General features: G+C 36.2%; 1 protein-coding gene across 2 annotated transcripts in view; it reads right to left on the reverse strand.

Moving 5' to 3' along the window:
* Positions 1-308: 308 nt before the first annotated feature.
* Positions 309-18830, reverse strand: part of LOC148657404 (coagulation factor XIII A chain-like) — a 57595-nt gene continuing 39073 nt past the window's right edge. Inside the window, exons 11-15 of one of the 2 annotated variants that reach the window (XM_088643644.1) lie at positions 18496-18649; positions 10962-11237; positions 8971-9131; positions 5613-5749; positions 309-2181 (exon numbers count right to left, since the gene is read on the reverse strand). In XM_088643644.1, coding sequence (XP_088499770.1) covers positions 2040-2181; positions 5613-5749; positions 8971-9131; positions 10962-11237; positions 18496-18649 — 870 coding nt within the window. In that variant the 3' untranslated portion in view covers positions 309-2039. Of the gene's footprint in view, positions 2182-5612; positions 5750-8970; positions 9132-10961; positions 11238-18491; positions 18650-18830 lie in introns of both variants that reach the window. The other variant, XM_088643645.1, reaches the window with a different exon arrangement.

Genomic DNA, 18830 nt, shown 5'->3' on the forward strand with positions numbered 1-18830 from the left:
CAGGCAAGCAATGGGCACAAGATAGGATACAGCCTGGACACGAGTCCATCGCTCAGGGCAGGAAATGTAACATGTAACACCAAGAATCATTTTCTGTTAACTGACATTTTGAATAGTTTACCTTGTTGTATCTTAGTGGTACTGATAAAATGAACACATTTTATTAATACATAAATATGATTAAATCATATTGTATCGTATCACTTTAGAATTCCAAATAAAACTTAAGAGTTAATGTTCCAATATCCAATATACAGTATATGTTCCACATATGAAAACCACTTCAAACAATAATACAAAAAACAGTGTCATTTGAAAGTTTATGATTTATTCTATTTTGTTTTACAAATAACAGTCAAAAGCAGTTAATTGAATATGTTCTGCACTTTCAGTAATAAATTCTAAGGTTAAAAATTAGCTGTGTAAGTCTTGAGGAAAACATTCCTAGACAATTTATCAAGCATTAGTCGACTAAAATAAAATTGCTAAATATGTTATGTCTGCTGATTGTATTGTGGAAATTATCACTTCTAGATCCTCAGGTATGATTTCCCCTATTTTCTTCCTTTGTAGGACTAAGCAGAATGTCAGAGCACATGTTGAATTTTGCCTGATCAACTCACATCATTGTACTGTATGTAATGTCAAAACTACCGTATTAAAAGATTTCAAGTGGGATGGGTGTGGGACATTTATGATAATGGAAGTGCTATAAACTAGCAATTGAAAGTAAAAACAATCCACAAATTAAACATGACCTAATTTCAGCAATCATTTATACTGTATACAGTATTTCTCACTACAGGTAAAAATGAACAATATATGCTGTATTTTTTAATTTTCTTAAAGACATAAAGACAAATATAAGAATATGTTCATGGAAAAACAATAGAGAATAACTCTTCATTGGAGGCTCTTACATCTTCTGAGCAGAAAACTTTTTGTGTTCAGAGACATCAATGCGTGCTATGTAAGTATGTACCCAAAGTTGATTCATCAGGAAAAACACATTCTTTAAACCTGCAGAGCTTTAAAGGAGAGGAGACCATATTGAACTGCCTTACTCTCATGGGAGGACCTCTTCATCAATATCATGTATTTTAAAAAGCATACAACCATCTGCTTGTGAATAGTGAGGAATATTGGGACTCGGGGTGATAAATATATTACCCATTCTTACTCTCCTAGAATTCTGAAGATAATTTGTTGATTCTAAGCATTTAACCTATATTATATATCAAATAAAATGACTTTCCCCATTCTTGAAACCATAACTTCTATTACATATTTGTTATCATTCTCATCGTTCACAACAGTTCTGAAAGATATGGTTGATAAAGGACTGTACTTAAATCTCACAACAGTGTTGCTTTCTCTTAGCTACTGTATGATAGTTTACTCCTCTTCATTCCTGGTTTATAATGAAATACTGCAGGAAATACCATGGATTATATTTAGCACTGAGCTCAATTCCCAATGCTAATACAAAAGCATAATTCACAATTCACTTTAAGGCATACAAAATGATATGATTTGTTGTGTTTCTGTAACTGCCACTTTGTCCATATTTACCGTTGCACACTAGCAGAGAACTGTACAGGAATTGCAAAACATTATTCAAAAGCTGTAACAAAATACAGTACATACAGTATATTGTGAAAGATGTAAAGGGGAAATTTGGATATACTGTATGTTTTCTAGGACAAATTGAAGCATTCATTACGATTCACTCATCATTATTTGTTGTTATAGGCTTTAAGATTGAAAAGTTATTCAGTGACTGTTTTGGATATGACATGAATAATGTTATTTAACATGATACATCATTACTTTACTCATTTAATATGAAGAACTACAGTATATGAGAAGTAAAACAACAACATTTTGTTTTTACTAATGATTGGCAGTATTCCTAAAAAATTATGTTTTTCTTATAATTTCTTATCATTGTTTTCTATGGTATAAAATCAAGAGGGAATGAATCACTTTTTTAAAAAAAGAGCTAAATCTTTTTCGTATAGGTTCATTGTGTATTATCTTCAGGGATCAATGCTGAGTTCAGCTTGCCCATACACTTGACGAAGAGTATTACAATCCAGGCTAACGATAATCTTGCTTCGGCCTGGTCTGCTTGGAACGAAGGACTCTGTCCACGTCAGTGAGGAATTTGGAGGGATTATGCTGAAAACAAAAAACATTCTTATTACTTAAATAATGCACTGACATACTGTTCTTAAATATTGTGATATCTTCTTTTTTCTAAACCTGTTTTGCTACAATGAAATCAACTTACATACAGTAAAGGACATACAGTATAGCAGAAGTGCAGCATAGTTTCTTATTTGATATAACTTGGATCTTTATGTTTTTGTCTTATCTGCGGGGATTGCATTGACTTTCAAAAAATGTGAAGCATATTTCCACTAAAGCAAAAAGCTTTATAAATAAAGTGCCCAGTTTAATATGCATATGTATTTTCCACACAATTGTATTATAATGAAATACCTGTGACATTAATCATTATCACTATATAGATGTCCTGTCTGCATTGTGGTTCTTACAGTAATAACTGCAGCAAGCAGAGCAGCGAGAAAAAGGATCAGTGTGTAAATTCCTCAAAAAAGACAAAAAAACAATAACAGAAACCTCTGCACAGAAGAGGTCTTATATTTGAAATATAAATACTTTTAATCAAGAAACAAGATATGAACAGGTTACTTGTATTTAGTCTTTGTGGTACCCAGTCATGTTATTGAAGCTGATACCCCGGAGTCTATTCAATTACATGTGCAATTTTATGTTCCTAATATGACATGGCAAGCAAAAACACTGTTTTATTGTCTCAGGTACGTGTTCATAAAAATTGAAAAGTTAAATGTCCACACCTCTCAAATTGTTCCTTTATTTGGCACAGATTTTCTTTGCTTTTAGATTTTGCACTGTGTGCTCACTGATTTACATTTTAGAGCTTTTTATTGATTCTGAAATATGCAAATGAATGTTTTCCAGTACCCTCTTGGAAAACAGCAAAACCCTGGACTAAGTGTTACTTTTTCTTTATCTCAATATAAGGTTGTCTCAGTTGGAGTAGGGAAACATCAAGATTTTCTGCATTACAGGATGAGGGAGATTCGAGAGACATTTAAAATATGGTTTGCATTTTTCTAAATCTTTCAGATAGCTGAAAAACAAGAACAACGCAATCATGCTAAAATCCTTAGTTCTTATTGCAAGTTTTATTGCTTATAAAGAGAGGTCAAAGGTTACAAGGAAGGTTTCCACTTATTTTCCATAGCAAAAGTGACCCTATTTGCACTCATCATGGATTTCTAAGGGCAATGAGCAAATCATGTGATCACTGTCAGCATTGCTTTCTATAGTCATGGACTATAATTCCTGTAGGCCTTACATTCCTCTGTTATTATTTAGGAGCCTAATTTAGAGTCATTAAGTATCATTCAGTATCTGCTCAATCCATGATTCTCTCTTCTTTAACTCACTTGCCATTTTTCATGTTATTGCTAATACCCCTAATTTTGTATCTTCTGCAAATCAAACTAGTTTGCTAACTATATCAGAATTCGAACCAGTGATATAGATCAGGAAAAGCAATGAGCCAAAAACAGTTCCCTGCAGTACACCAGTAGTTACAATTGTCGAAGTAAAGGTTATGATCATTAAAATGATATGCAACGGTTAAAAAGTTCTTAGTCCAGTTTCCTGGTTCATTTTTTCAGTTTATTTAGTATTTTCACGTCTCCAATATGTAGGTACAGTTCTCATCATGAGTGAAAAATGAAATATCATTAGAGCTCTATGGTTAACATGCTTCATTTGTTTAAATAAAGATGCTTCTATAGTCATGAAGCAGCTTGTGTAACGAGACAAAGTTATTGACATATTCTATTATGAAATGTGTGCAATATTTGTTCAGCATATTTCATATTTTTACCTTCTTTTTATCTATTAATCCTTTATTATCTCCTAAACTACTTACTTCAGTGTTTGCAATTCCCTTATGTTGTAGTGCTGAAACTTACTGTACGCTTTGCAGTATTTTTGTCTCTGTTGCAATATTCTTTTCCATCTATCTCTTGGTGATTCTAATATCTTTTTTTGACTGTGCTTGTACTGTAGCTCAATATCCTCTTTGATTACCTTTGTTTCATGGGGCCTTTTATAGTCAGTGAAGTGCTGTCCACCTTCTGATTTTTTAATGGTCCTATTAAACCATTTAGGCCATATTTTCCTAAACCTGGAATTACTTGTTTTGGGGATACATTTGTTTTGAGGCTTTAACATTGTATAGTACAACCAGTGTAGTTCACATTGAGCAGTTGTGATTTTGAAGATTCCAATTGTGAATTTAATATTTCTAAGTGAAAAGCTTGGTTTCTTCTCATCCAACTGAAGTTGCTTTCATAACTGTCAAATCTCTTATAATAGTAGAAAACAGTACTCTGGAGGCACTGAATAATTTGTTGATACTGTTACCACACATTTTCTAACTCTACATTACACGGAACTGATCTTGCCTAGGATGTCTGGGACATTTTGTGTATAGATAAGGTGTTGAGTCACAATATGCTCATGTTTACCTCTAAGTAACTGCTAAATAAATAAAAAAACAGAAAGGACTGGGCTGATAATAGATACTGTATCATCAGATTTCTTCAGCATCAGCAAGCATTCTGTTGTTGTAACACTCTTGGTGCAACTGGTGTAATTCAGTAAGATTGTAGCACAGATACTGCATCCCAACATGGCTATTATACATTCTGTATGTTTTCCTTTTGTTTTTTTTTTCTGGAGATGGCTGAGTCCCTGACAAAATGAATACATAGCATAAGCATGCAATAACCTCTCAATTTAATAAGAGGTAAGTCTGGGGTGTTAGAGACCGTAGACAGAGCAAGAGATCATCTAGAAACGGCTGTTTTAAGAAGTATTGCTTTACTTAAGAAAGCTATATCTTCTGTATCTTGCTTGCTGCATCGCTGCATCACTGTTTCGAACTACAGTAATTCCTTGGTTTAACACAGAAATGGGGGAAGGGGTGTCTTTTATTGCTGAATGTCGGTTAAATCATGACTCACAAAATCATGAAACATGTTTTTTAAGCCCAAACATATAACATGAGAAAAATATACATATTATATGTTTGTTTTCTGGAACTCATAGCTTATTTTTTAACTAACTGCAATTAACACAATCAATTACTATTGTTTTTGTGCCTTTTTTAACATAAATAATTGAGCTCTTTATTTCATCTGTCGAAATAATACAGTCTGAAATTTCCTAAAGTGTACAAAACACAAACAACTCCCATAGTAAGGAATTGACATAACCCAACAGGAAACCATTGACATCCCTGAATTTTAAACCTGTATAGTGTGAAGTTATTTTTACCTTGTTTTATTATTTGTGATAACATTTCCCCCTTATTGCTGGGAATTGCTGTATTTCTGATTTTACACACAAAATTCCCCTTAAGCAGATTTTGTCCATGAAATCCAAATTCTGTTAAACCAACTGGACAGAATCCTTGAATTATCCCTCGAACCCATTTATAAACAGTCATATTATTATTATTAGACTTTTTTATTTCCTACCTGTAGTTCTTCACTTTGGTTCTCAGAAGTCCGGCTCCCTCCATGCGCATATTCACATTGTCCAAGTTGAACTTCACGGGATTTGTGAATTCCACAGTGACAAACATCTGCTCATTCACTCTGGGTATGCCAGATACCTTTGAAATTAGTAGGATACTCATTAGTTAAAGCACATATTGGAAGAAGTAAATGAAAGTAAGTATGAATATGGTAAAAGCATTTCATGTGTCCCTGGCAAAACTTGGCCCAGATGGGAAATTTACAATGCAGGCTGGTAAAGACATAACACATTACACAATACATTTACCTGATAAATATTATATGAAAGGAAATAAATGTACTGTACCTGGATAAAGTTAATAAATAGTTAAGAAAAAAATAAATAGAATGATAAAAGATGATAGTTCTATTGCTCTTGAATCTAGGCAGTCTAAATCAACGCCCAGATGTAAAGAGGACACATTCACTGTGCAAGGGGTGGTCATGATAGTCAATGATTATATTTTCCTTCCACGTTGCTTGATCGACGTAGATGCCTAAAAGCTGTAGTTATTTTGCTCCAATAATTGTTCTAGGTGCCTTCAGAATCCTGCTCAGTCTGTTTTAATAGTGTGTATTAAGGTTACCAAAACAGGCTAACACAGTGAATGTAAGGACTGATTCAATGAAAGTTCTATAAAATAAAGTCATTGTTTTAACACACAAATTAAAAGAGTGGAATTTTCTTAGGAAGACCAATTGCTTTTGGCTCTTCACAGATACGGCATTTGTATTTTCTTCAATGGTTTGTTATCAACAACATTGCCAAGATATTCATAACTGTCCAAAAATTCAATTTCGTGCTCCTCAGTGACTGTTAATTGTGCAGCTGGTGGTTGCTTTCTATAATCAGTGATCAAGATTTGTGATACATTAGGCTGAAGGAAGGAGTTGTTACACAAAGCAATCCACTACAGGCCCATGATTAGTGTCTACACCTCTGAGGAGACTGACGACAGTCATCAACAAGCTTAATGATGTGTCTTGTCTTCAAAAGGGCTTCTACAGCTGTCTGTATGCAGAATATATAGGATGAAGGACTGTACACAGCCCTTAGGAGACCCAGTGGAAGAACAAAGCAGCTCTGCTGTAAGACTGTTTACCCCCATACTTTATCTGTTGATCTGTTGGTCAAGAAATCTAACATCCAGCCTATAATATAAAAATCCAGATTAATATTTGAGAGTAATCTCTCCACTAATAAGTGCAGTTGAATGCTGCTAAAGGCTGATGAGAAATGTAAAAATAATATATATGTAATATAATATATGAGATTCAGTAGTGCAAGGGTAGCATCTCTGACTCCTCTTTTAGCCCTGTAGGCAAACTGCAAGGAATCCAGTAGGTGTTCTACTTGGTGAAGCACAAGCCTGTTAACATTTTTTCTCAGATGAATTCATAACTAAAGAAGTCCATGCCGCTGGTCCGAAATCATTTAGTATCGTGTGGGATTTGTGTTTTGCAATTGGTATGATTGTTGCCTGTTTCCAAATTCTAGGTATGTTCTGCTGATTCAGAGACATGTTGAAAACATAATGAAGTATAGAACCAAGCTGCCCAGCACATGCCCTCAGTACCTGCCCACTGATGTTATCAGGTCATCAGAAATCCTGACTTGTTTTCTTGAAAATGTTTGAAACACTTTGTGTATCAAATTCAGCTTGGTGAGAGCAGTGAGCTTTTCTTTAAGTTCCCTGATTTTTCCACTAAAATCGTGCTTGTCAAATCTAAAGTAAAAATGATTAAGCTAATCAGACAGTTCTTTGTTAGTGTTAAACCCATCAATATTCACTGTGTTTTTGGAGAGATTACTTTTATCCTGATGCCCCACCATACTGTAGTTTGCATTCCGATTCATGCAATTCTAAAATTATTAGAATGAAGCTCACCTTCGATTTTTTCCTTGTACTTCAATTTTGCCTTTCTAATTTTCATTCTAAGTTCAGATCTGATTTAGCTCTTAATAGATGTGTGGCCCTAATGTGAAGTTTATCGGAATAAACTTTAACAGGTGTCAGGGGAGTCAGCATTTCTTCACAGAAATATACTGTATATAACTGCAAACCACATCCGCGAGTTTGTCTGAATTGTCAGAAACGTCTAAAAAGACAGACCAGTCTGTGCAATCAAAACAGCCCTGCAGGCTCTGTGTGCTGTCTTCTGACCAGACCTTTCCTTGCTGCTCTTGAACTCTCTCCCTCTTCAGTGCAGTCTTGTAGGTTGGCATTGAGAACACAGTGCTGTGTTCGGATTAACCAAGTGGAAGTAACCTTCTGCACCTCTCTGATCAATCCACAGCACAGTTCCAGGGTTCTACTGTATGTTGCAAATTGGGCAGTCAACTAATTGGTAGAAACTGTTCAAAGACTTTCTCGGGCTGCAGTGGTTAAAATCGCCTTAAATCAAATTAGGTGCACTAGGAGATAGGGATTGCAGAGAGTGAATGACATTACAAATGCTGTTTACTGCAATTGTTTCATGTGTGTGGCAGAATGGAAAAGAGAATCAAGAGTGTGAGAGTAATGAATAGTGATGACGAGATATGAATTCTTGATTAGTAAGAAGACTGTAAAGAGAAAGAGAATTGGGCAGCTTGATATAATATGAATTTGAATACTCCTATGCCTAACAACGGGTTAGTGATTTTAGAGAAAGCGTGATTAGTTAGCAGAAGGATCTGTGAGAGACAACACCAGGGAAGATCTGAAGGTGCAAGGGTCTGCTCAATTGTTACTGGAAGGGGAACCTCATTACAGAGCTTGGATTCTGGAGGACCAAAAGCATAGTGTGCAGGGACAGGTCACTTAAAACACATTTAATATGTCATTTGACATGCCAGAGGTGAATAGGAAATGTCTTACACTTCAGACAAATTAAAGACTGGCGATGTGACACTATATGATCAACTAATCCCCCTAAGGCTACATACTTTCTAATTCTAATATGGATACAAATTCTGAAATTTTAACACAAATGGTTTTAACTGATACTTACATTTTCTTAGCATGTAGGTTTTTTCCTGTTTGGTGATGTTTATTTTAAAAAGCTTTCAATGACTGAACACAGAATGATCTAATCCCCGTTTTTAATTCAGGATGTTGGCTGCTTGAGCGAAAACATTTTTGTGCAAAGGTATTTTTCAAACAGAATTGAATGCAAAAATGCAAGCAGGTTTTTTGGTATTTAAGTTTTAAGTTCCAAAGATGCCAAAGAAAATATAAGAGAGTATATGCATTCATTCCAGTTTCATTCTGTACTGAAAAGCATCAAAGTTTTATTGCTTTAAATGGTCATGAAAGTAATAGTAAAGAAGCCAGACCTTAACTGTCAATTTGGGAACCTGCAGAGTGAGGACACGCTGGGCTGTAAGAATCTGGTTGGTCTCATTGACGCGGCCTGTGATGAAGAAGTTCAGCATGGCTTGTTCTACCAAGTGGCTGAGATATTCCTGTGATTTCACCTCCACATCCACTGTCTTTGCTGAAACACAGGGCAGAAAAACCAAAAACAGTAAAATAAGAGGAATAGCATTAATAAAACAAGTACAGTATAGACTTGCCCTAAGCACATTATGCAATAATTACGTACTGTAGAGAGGTGTACTGTTTAAACCCAACTGTACTGTGCTTAGTGAGTTTGAAAATTAAAATGTCGTCAAACTTGTGATACTCCCATCATTGTCCACCCCACATTTACCGAGAGTGCCATTTTTTTATTTGGCTGCTGCACCTCTTTGGATTTTAGTTCCTGGTTCTTTCAAGAAAAGGATGTTTCAGCAACAAAGCTAAATAAAAGTAAAAGTGTACGTTCTACAAATTTCTAAGAATTCTGTTATTTTGATTGACTGTTTTGACAGGTTTTTACCTACTGTAGATATTTTTGGTTGTTTTTTTTTCTCAGTTTGATTTACTGCTTCCACTTTTTTAACTTCATTCAAGGCATATTTTTTGTTCTTGCTTTTCAACATGCTCTTGGTCATTTGCTGGTGTTTGTTATTTCTATATCCAATCTCTCCTAATTTCATATTACTATTGTTTTATTTTTCAAAAGGAATACAAGACAATTCAATGTTTCAATAGGAAGACATTTTCTTTTCTCAGAAGAATTCATAGAACAGAAAAGAACACTCTGTACGGTTACATTAAGATGCAGGGGATTGTTTCTGCATGTTTAGATTTATGTCGTTTTTGGAAACTGAGTTATACAGGTTGCTTTGTGTCACAGATTGAAAAATAAAGCATGAGGACCTCAAATAATAGTGTGTTGATGTTCTAAATGTTTGGTAATTATTATTGCTCTGGCAACACTGTCATTCATTGGTAATACCAATAAAGTTTTCTGTGATTAAGAAAGACAACTATAAGCGCTCCACATCCAAAGTAAGGGAAGCTATTGTATGAAACAAGATGCTCTGGGCTAGTAGAAGAGGGATCCCTCATGGTTCATTGCAAGCCCAGATCTGAATGTGTCTTTCAACATGACTACTATACATCACATTGCATACCAAACTGTAAACTCATTTGAACAGATCTGTCTTTCCTAACATAGAGCCAGGATCTGATCCTACAATATCCAATCCTTATCATACCCCTATGTGGAGGCCTAAAGATTAAATGAATACACTGTAACTAGTGGCCCTATTATATCCTGAAGAATATTCAGATTTTTGCTAACAATGATCTCTAAATCACTTAGTTGAACACAGTACACAATATGTTTCATTGATCATTGTTAAATTGACCTTTAGTAATCAATGAAGAAAAGGTTGCAGGTTTAATAAGTGGAGACCCCTATTTGAGCTTTTCTTCAGCTACAACTCACTAGCTAAACACCCTGAAGCCTAGTCTTTTCAGGTCTCAGAACCTAAGCAAGGATGGGCCTGATCATGACATGAAAGGGAGATGTCAAAGAATGCGGGTGCATGCAGTGATGCTGGCGGGCCACTAGGTGGCGCTTTCCCCTCCAACCTGGGTTTTAAAACCTTTGTCCCAGCACATTGATAGGGGGCTGTGTTGCAGAAGCTACCCTCTTTGGGATGAAACTCATGTCCTTCTGTCATGACCTTAATGTTTTTTACATAGAGCTGTCACTGTTATGGAAAAATCCCAAAATAGGTTAAAATGTCTGCGCCATCTATTCTACTGGTGCTTATCTGGGGTTAAAAGTCTGTTTCCTAAGTTCCAGGTCCCCAACTCTCCACTAAAAATGTGATCTTCGCATCCATGGGACGTTTGTTGAACACCATTTCTCAACCAAAATTTCTTCACCAGCCACGTTAAAATTGTAAAGAAGGAACTGATTCTAACTTACTTTCCCCAGGCTTCACAGTCACCTGCTTTGTCAGAGACTTGAATTCAGCATGGGTGACTCCAGTGTAGTACACAATGTTGCCGCTGACGTGGATGACCATGGTACGGGGATGTGGAGTTTTATTTTTGAATTCTAGAGCGAGAATGAAGTCACTGCCAAGCTGCACATCCTGCACGTTCACGGCAATGTCCACCTCTGTCACTGGGGCTTCGATTTCCGCTTTTTTTAAGCCGTATGCCACAGCAGCTTCTGTGGCCAGCCTCTCCTCTTCACTTCCTGTTAAAGCACAAAACAAAAAAAGTAAAGTACATTATGATATAGTTATTAATTACTCTAAAGATTAAAACATTGCCAATTGGTTATCTTGATGCAAAGGGGTTTTAGCTTTTAAGAAACAGAGAACCTGTTGTGGGCATTAAAATTCCTTCTGCCAACCAAGTTCTGTCAATGACTCAGTTCAGCTTCGGTGGCATAAAAAAATGACAAATATTACATCATTTCCTTATGCTCATTTACTGCAGCTGGGGGACGTTAAAAAAAGCTCAATTTTGAAAATGTGGTAGAGCTTTGTCCTTAAATGTTTAAGGACCTTAAAGGTTTCTTAGCTATGTTTAACACTAAAAGCTGGCACTAGCACTCAAGCACAAACTATTGGAAACAGGTTTATTTCTGTTGAAGAAAGTCAACCAGGAGAGAAGTCATATTGTGTTGGTCAAGGAAAGCATTGATTGTTTAATATTTGCTTTTTTCCTACTGTACATAGGCTAAGTAAATAGAATTATTGATCCCTTAAGACCTGCTTATTAAGAAATTTAAAACGTGATGGCTGTCGAGTGCTGTTGTAAAGAAAATAAAAGAATCTGGCCAGTCACACTGGACTATGGATATTCTGAAAGCATCTCAAAAAGTAGGCTCTAAAAGAATGAGCTCAGTCCAGATAAAGGGTTGACCTTGAGTAGCTCATGTTGCGAGATTTACATAGCTAAAATCGCTACACTCAGCAAGATACCTCGTTGAGTATTCATGAGCTCTGAATTAAAGAAAAGCCTTATAGTATTTTTACAGCCAATCAATTCCATTCTTATTTAACATATCTGGCCTATGTCAATAGAAAATCTGATTACAATGCTTTTCTTTGTGTAGTTATCTGTCTCTACCTGGCTATTATTATTATTATTATTATTATTATTATTATTGGAAGCATAGTCTTAGATTGGGGAAGACAAAATGTTTTTTCAGAATTCGTTCTGTTGCTGCCATTATTAGTTACATCATCAATAAGGTCATGACATTACCACCACCATGCTTCACAGAAGAGTTTATGTTACTTGGATCATTACCATCTGCAATTCCTGAACACATTAATCTTTCATTTCTTTGAGAAAGATTTATCTAGATCTCTTCTAACCATAAAAGCACCCTGGCTCTGCACTACAGAGATGGTTGCTGAATTCACTGACAGTTCTGGGATTTTCCTTGACAGTTCTAATGTTTTTTCTTTTCTGTATATGGCGATAATATTCTAGGAAACAGTCCACTGTGATTTAGATAAGACAGCTCTTGCCCGACTAACTTGTCCAGCCAAAGTACTTTTAATGCACAATAGCAGTAACGAATACACACCGAGTACATCATAGGGCCTATGTAAATTTTCCGAAGGCTTTTGATAATGTTTCTCAAGAACTATTGTGGCAGTGCTTGGGTTATTGGGCTGTGTTATTGCCCAGAATTTTCGTCTAATATCTCTGAAGGAGATAGACCGACAGTGCAAAATCACTTCATTGTAGGTTCTTTATTATCAGAGTTCAAGGGCGAGCGATAAGGCTCTGTAAAAGATGTATTCTCTCTTATGCACAGAAAGGGTGTTCCTAAGATGAGAACTCTTGGGTGAACAGCTGAGCGGCCGCATGAGCGTTTAGTTGAGTCCTCTCAATTTAGGCAACAGGTGTTAGTAGTGAGACATACTGTATCACCTTCTGCCAACAAAGTTCTGTCAACACGACTGCCAGAGAAGAGCGAGAGGGCCAATTTTCTTGTCTCTGGGGCTCTCGGGAGATCAAACTTTTCTCCGCCGTGTCACACGGCCATTTCAAATGACAGGACATAGGCATTCAGGGAAATGTGCGTGCTGGACCGAGTATTGGTTAATAAATAGCAAACAGAGACTACAGAATAAATACTGTAGGTGAATATTCAAACTGGGGATGATGTGATTGGTGGAGTACCACTGGGATCTGTATTAGGACAACTGCTCTTCCTAACTCAATAATCAATAATCTAGATTTTGCTATAGTTAGTAAACTAGCAGTTATATTTTCAAATAATACCATAAGGAAGATGACTAAATACTATAGAAGCAGCAAATTAAATTCAGAATGATTTAGAAGAAACTCAAACCCGTGCAAATACATGACAGGTAACATTAAATGTAGACAATGATCCATTTCTAAGGGCCTATAACTATTTAACCATGAAAAACTTACTTATAAAAAATGAATCTTGTATTTTTTCATAACAGACATTCAAGTTTGACATGTAGGTTATATGATTTGTATATCAACTATTTACATTTTTAAGGCAACAATGCTAACCAATTGAATGATAAAGTACAGCCTGTGATTCCTGATTCAACTGAAGTAACCAAACTGTTTTCTAAGATAAGAACTGTATTGCCCTGAAATTGAAATGTTATAAAGGTTATTATGTTAATGATAAACTTAATTAGTTTTTTTATGTTTTTATTGAATGTACCACCCTCGACTCAACAGGGTTCAACAAAAGACAAATATCCATTCATACATTTTCTAACTGCTTTATCCATAAGGGGGTTCCTGGGGAGCCAGATGGAAGGCGGGATACACCCTGGACAGGACACCAGTCCATCCTAAGGCACACACACAATCACACCCAGCCAATTTTCCTCCGAAGCCTATTAACCTACCAGTATCTCTTTTTACTGTGGGAAGAAAGCCACGTGAACACGGGGAGAACATACAAACTCCATGTGAACAGCACCCAGATCCACAACTGAACCCACAGCCCCAGTGCTGCCAGGCTACAATGTGAACCACTATGCCACCATGCCTCCTAGAAGGCAAATACTGTATGCTCTTTACTATTAAAGCTGAGGCATACCACCTGAGGATTTCCACTCTCAGAAATAGTGATTCCTGTTTCCCAAGCCATATCCTTTAAAATAAGCAAACTCGGCTAATGAAAGCCCAAACACATAAAGATATTTATTTATATTAACGTCACTGCGAATTATGCACATTTAAAGCAGTTTAAAAGGACAATAAATGTATGCTGTTTCCTTTCTGCCATATAGACAATTATGTTTAATTTTAAGTTCCACCCAACAGAATTAAAACTAGGTCTTACAGAGTTACTGTACTTCAGAGGCATGTACAGTAGCAGCCAGATACAAATTATGCAATGTCCCAAAAGAAATACAAAACATAAATCAAGGAGAAACCGGCATGCTCACAAAAGAGAAGTGGCGTTAAAGTTTCACCGCTGTGATCTTAAAGCTCCATCATTCATATGTGAAATCACACAGAATCTTATTTATCTCACAAGAATTTTTTCTTCCCCATCAATAAAAGCTGGTCTTGCTACTTGTAACAGTCTTTTCTTAATAATAAATGTAAGTTAAAATAACCCTTATTATATAATGGCATTATATAAATGCAAATAATAATAATTATTTGAATCTATGCAGTGCCTAACACCCTAAATTATCCCAAAGCACTTTATATACAGGTGATGTTTCAAGTTCACTGCACAGCTGCCACCCTGACAGCCAGCCAACAAGCATCCATTTCCAATTCATTCTCTTTCTCTCACCCACACTACTGTCCTGCTTGTGAAGTCCTGTAATGCCCTCCTCTTCACTTACTGTACTTGTCGATCAATGGTCATATCTGTTACAATGTATCAGGACACATATCAATAAGTACCTTGCGAAAATAATGATATTTTTTTTTCAAATGAGAAAATCACACCAAAGTATTTGCAATCCTGCAACATCCAAAACTATAATAGAAGTTAGAAATAATTACAGAAACAAAATGTGCAAGAGAACAGACATCTGGATCCTTCATTAAATATCTTGTCCTAATACAAAGATCCTGGTGCACAAGCCCTATTCTGTGCCTTTGAAAAATATTCACCCCCTTCCAATGATGTCTCATTTTGCTAAGTTACAATGATGTAAATAACTGGAATAATCTGTGACAGGAAAATTCCTAGAAAGTTAAAGTGTAAAATCTACAAGACTGTGATTAGAACTGTACTACTATATGGAGCTGAATACTTGGCAGTTGGAAAGAGGGAACTTGATGAGAAGAACTGAAATGAGGATGTTGAGATGGATTCTGCAGATTTCAATGAAGGATAAGATCAGAAATGAAGAAATCCGTAGAAGATGTAGGGTGGTGGATGTGGTTGAGAAGATGCGAGAGGCGAGGTTACGGTGGTATGGACATATCATGAGGAGGGACGTTGAGGAAGTAACAAAGAGGGTAATGGAATTTGAGGTGGAAGGTAACAGAGGAAGAGGCAGGCCTAGAAAGAGATGGATAGATTGTGTGAGAAAAGATATGGAGGTATGTGAAGTGAGTGAGGAAGATGTGCTCGACAGAGACAAGTGGAGAAGAGCAACCAAAGCAGCTGACCCCAGGACAGTCTGGGACTGAGGCTGTGAATAATAATAAGAAGAAGACAATGATGTAAATACATTTTTTAGGGTAGTATTTTTGTTCACCATGTTAATGCTCAGGGTGATGCAGAAGTTAAGACCTGGGGCCCTGGAATTCATTCTGGACCTGCTGTGCTATCTGTGTGGAATTTGTGTGTGCTTCCTGGGTTAATGTGGGTTTCCTTCAGGAGTTTGACTTTCCTTGCACAACCTGAAGACATACCGTACAGTTAGGTTAACTGGCTTCTGAGAAAATTGGCCCTGGTGGGAACGCGTACTGTACATGTTTGTGTGTGTGTGCCCTGCAATGGAACTGGCATCCTGTCCAGGGTGTACCCTTCCTTGTGCCCATTGCTTGCCAGGTTAGGCTGTGGCTCCCTAGCAACCCTTAATTGGAAGAACCGGTTCACAGATGAATGGATGATAAAACAGCTCAAACTGAACTGTTACCGGTGAAAGACATTAAATGTCAGCAGGGGGTCCAAAGAGAACCAAACTAAATTTTGTTAAATTGTTCCATAAAACAGTGTTCAACCCACTGAATCGATTCTTAATAGAAGCAGCTTCTGTAGCAATTACAACTGCAGGTCTTTTGGGATGAGTTTTTACTAGCTTTGCACACCAGGATGTTGCTATTTGTGCAGGTTCTTCTTTGAAAAAGTGCTCAAGACATATTGGTTGGGGATTGTCAATATACAGCAATTTGCAAGTCTTTCACTCCACAAACATTCTATCGTATGAAAGGCAGGGCTTTGTCTGAACCACTCAAGAACATTCACTTTCTTGTTGTTACTCGGTTAGTTTTGGGCTTGTATTCGGGACATGCTAACCAACAAATAAGCTTGATTTTTGTGTTTTGTGGAGATGAGAGAGTGGTGGTAAATATTTGTTCTACATTGCTACATTATAAAAGACTAACTTTACATTAAAATGGAAATTTGTGGATACCACAATCTTTAAACCAATTCCTAATCCATTGGTTTTGAAAGGGAAAAATAAACACTCCTTCCCTACCAGTTTAATAAGAAAGAATAGAAGAATAGTTAAATTTGCTCATTAATACTCTACACCTGAGGTTTCCAAACCTGGTGCTGAAGGTTGTGAAAATGGTTCAAATGTTTTATTTGGGATACATTTATTAATTTACTATCAATTTTTAAAAGGTCAAATGGGATCTCAACCCTGAAGTAATTGGTGATCTTCAGAAATGCCCTCATTGTGGTTTGCTGTCTGAAATCAATTGGACTTCTGCGGAAGGAAAACAAATTTTGTTCTCTGATACAATTGTTCCTACCTGTGATGGTCTGTCACAAATTAGGAAGATCTGAAATAACGGCAACCGTGCAAATTGCTGAATGCTGAAGTGACAGGAAGCAGTAGAAGCAGGGAACAGCAGAATTACGGATGGGCATATTTGACAATCAGGATTAACATGGGATTAAGAGTTTAGCTGGAATGAAAACCAGCAGACACAGTGTTCCTCCAGGACCCCAGTTGGGAACCACTACTCTAAACACTTCCCTGAGACTTCACTAAGACAACACTGCTTACTACACTCTGTGTAATGTCATATCAGTCTATTGCAGCTCATAGGGCTGTTGCCTAACCTGTTTATTATTAAAGAATTATTAAGCTCTTTACAGGGTTTCTTAGTGTTCACAGTGCTACAGTAGCAAAACATTTAATGGTTTGCAGTCTCATTCATTTTCCAGAATTAAGGGACACTTCAGTGTGAATGAATGGATAATAAGATCAGTCAGACAGTACAGTATGTGATTAATATGCTCTAGGCTTATGAAAAAACAAAAAGCTTACTCTATATACAGCTAATGTTTACCTTATTTTGTGCATTGTATTGTTTTAAATGTTGACACTGTACAATTATTTGTATAAACTAGTATTTTAATAGTTTCCTTCTTTGCGTTCATCATTGTATTGCATGAAATGTATTTTTCTATTATATCTTGCCCTGGATTTAAGCACTGACTAGATTAATAATAATTGTAATAAACAAAAGGAAAAATATCGATGCTATTTTTAAATATTTGGTGTGAGGATCCCACCTAAAGAAATGCCATGAAAAATCGAATAAGTTATGATCTATGAGCTGTGATCTACAGTATGCTCACAGTTAGAAACTGTATATACACAGTTCTTTTGTCAGAAATGTTAGTGTACTGTTCGCCTTATTGCAGCTGGTCAGTCCTTGGCAGATCCTAATAACAACCATTCATGGGAAAGTGGTTTGAAGTTTTGATAACCAGAGGCAAATTCACAACTTGCTACTTGAAATATCAGCAGATTTATACAGTAAGTCATAATAGAAAGATCAAATGATTTGTTATTTAGTGGCAGCAAGATGACAGTATTTTATATCATTGGCTATATTATTTTGAAGAGGACATAATGTATTCTATAAAATATATGATAAAATAATGATAAGATAGTAAAAAACAACAACAATAAAATAGAGCTATACACAAAAACTACATTGTTGCTAAGAGATCAAATATAGCAATCTACAGGCTGTCTATGTGTGAAATGTGCTTTTTGTAACTAGGCACCTCGGTACACTTGATGTTTGTGGGTAGGCACTATTCAGTTGTTTAAGAAAATTCTATAAACTGTCTTATTGAATTCAGTGATGATAAAAATGCAAACTGCTCTCATAAATAGCAAAAAGGCATTAAAAATTTAGAAGGTTTGACTAATTCCCCAGTGCAAGTGAAATGTTTTTTTTTTTTCTGTCAGGAATCAGATATGTATTAAAGTGTTTGTTTTCCAGAACACGTCTCACACCCCATTGCTTAATAGATTAATCTATTTCCTACTGGCCTTCAGGGAATTTGTACAGATCAGTAACGTCTTTGCTCTCATCTTGGCCAACTTCCTTGGTCAATATCATCTTTCCCATGTGATGTGGGTCCACTTTTACAATTTCCTGAGTCCCATCCTTCTTCCTTTTCCAATAAACAACATCACTGTTAACCTGTAAAAGATTGACAGAGTCACTGTGCAGAAAAGACGCATTATACATCTTGAATTTAAAAATCAGGATTAAGTATGATTTATCTGAGTAACTGCTCTGGGCTGGATTATGGCTTTTGCACGTATGCTGCCTGAACACTTTTTAGTCTTCATTCTAAAGACTAAAGTAAACTATCTCAGGA

The sequence above is a fragment of the Lepisosteus platostomus genome, chromosome 8, assembly GCF_059453375.1.
Source record: "Lepisosteus platostomus isolate fLepPlt1 chromosome 8, fLepPlt1.hap1, whole genome shotgun sequence".
In the NCBI taxonomy this organism is placed as follows: domain Eukaryota; kingdom Metazoa; phylum Chordata; class Actinopteri; order Semionotiformes; family Lepisosteidae; genus Lepisosteus; species Lepisosteus platostomus.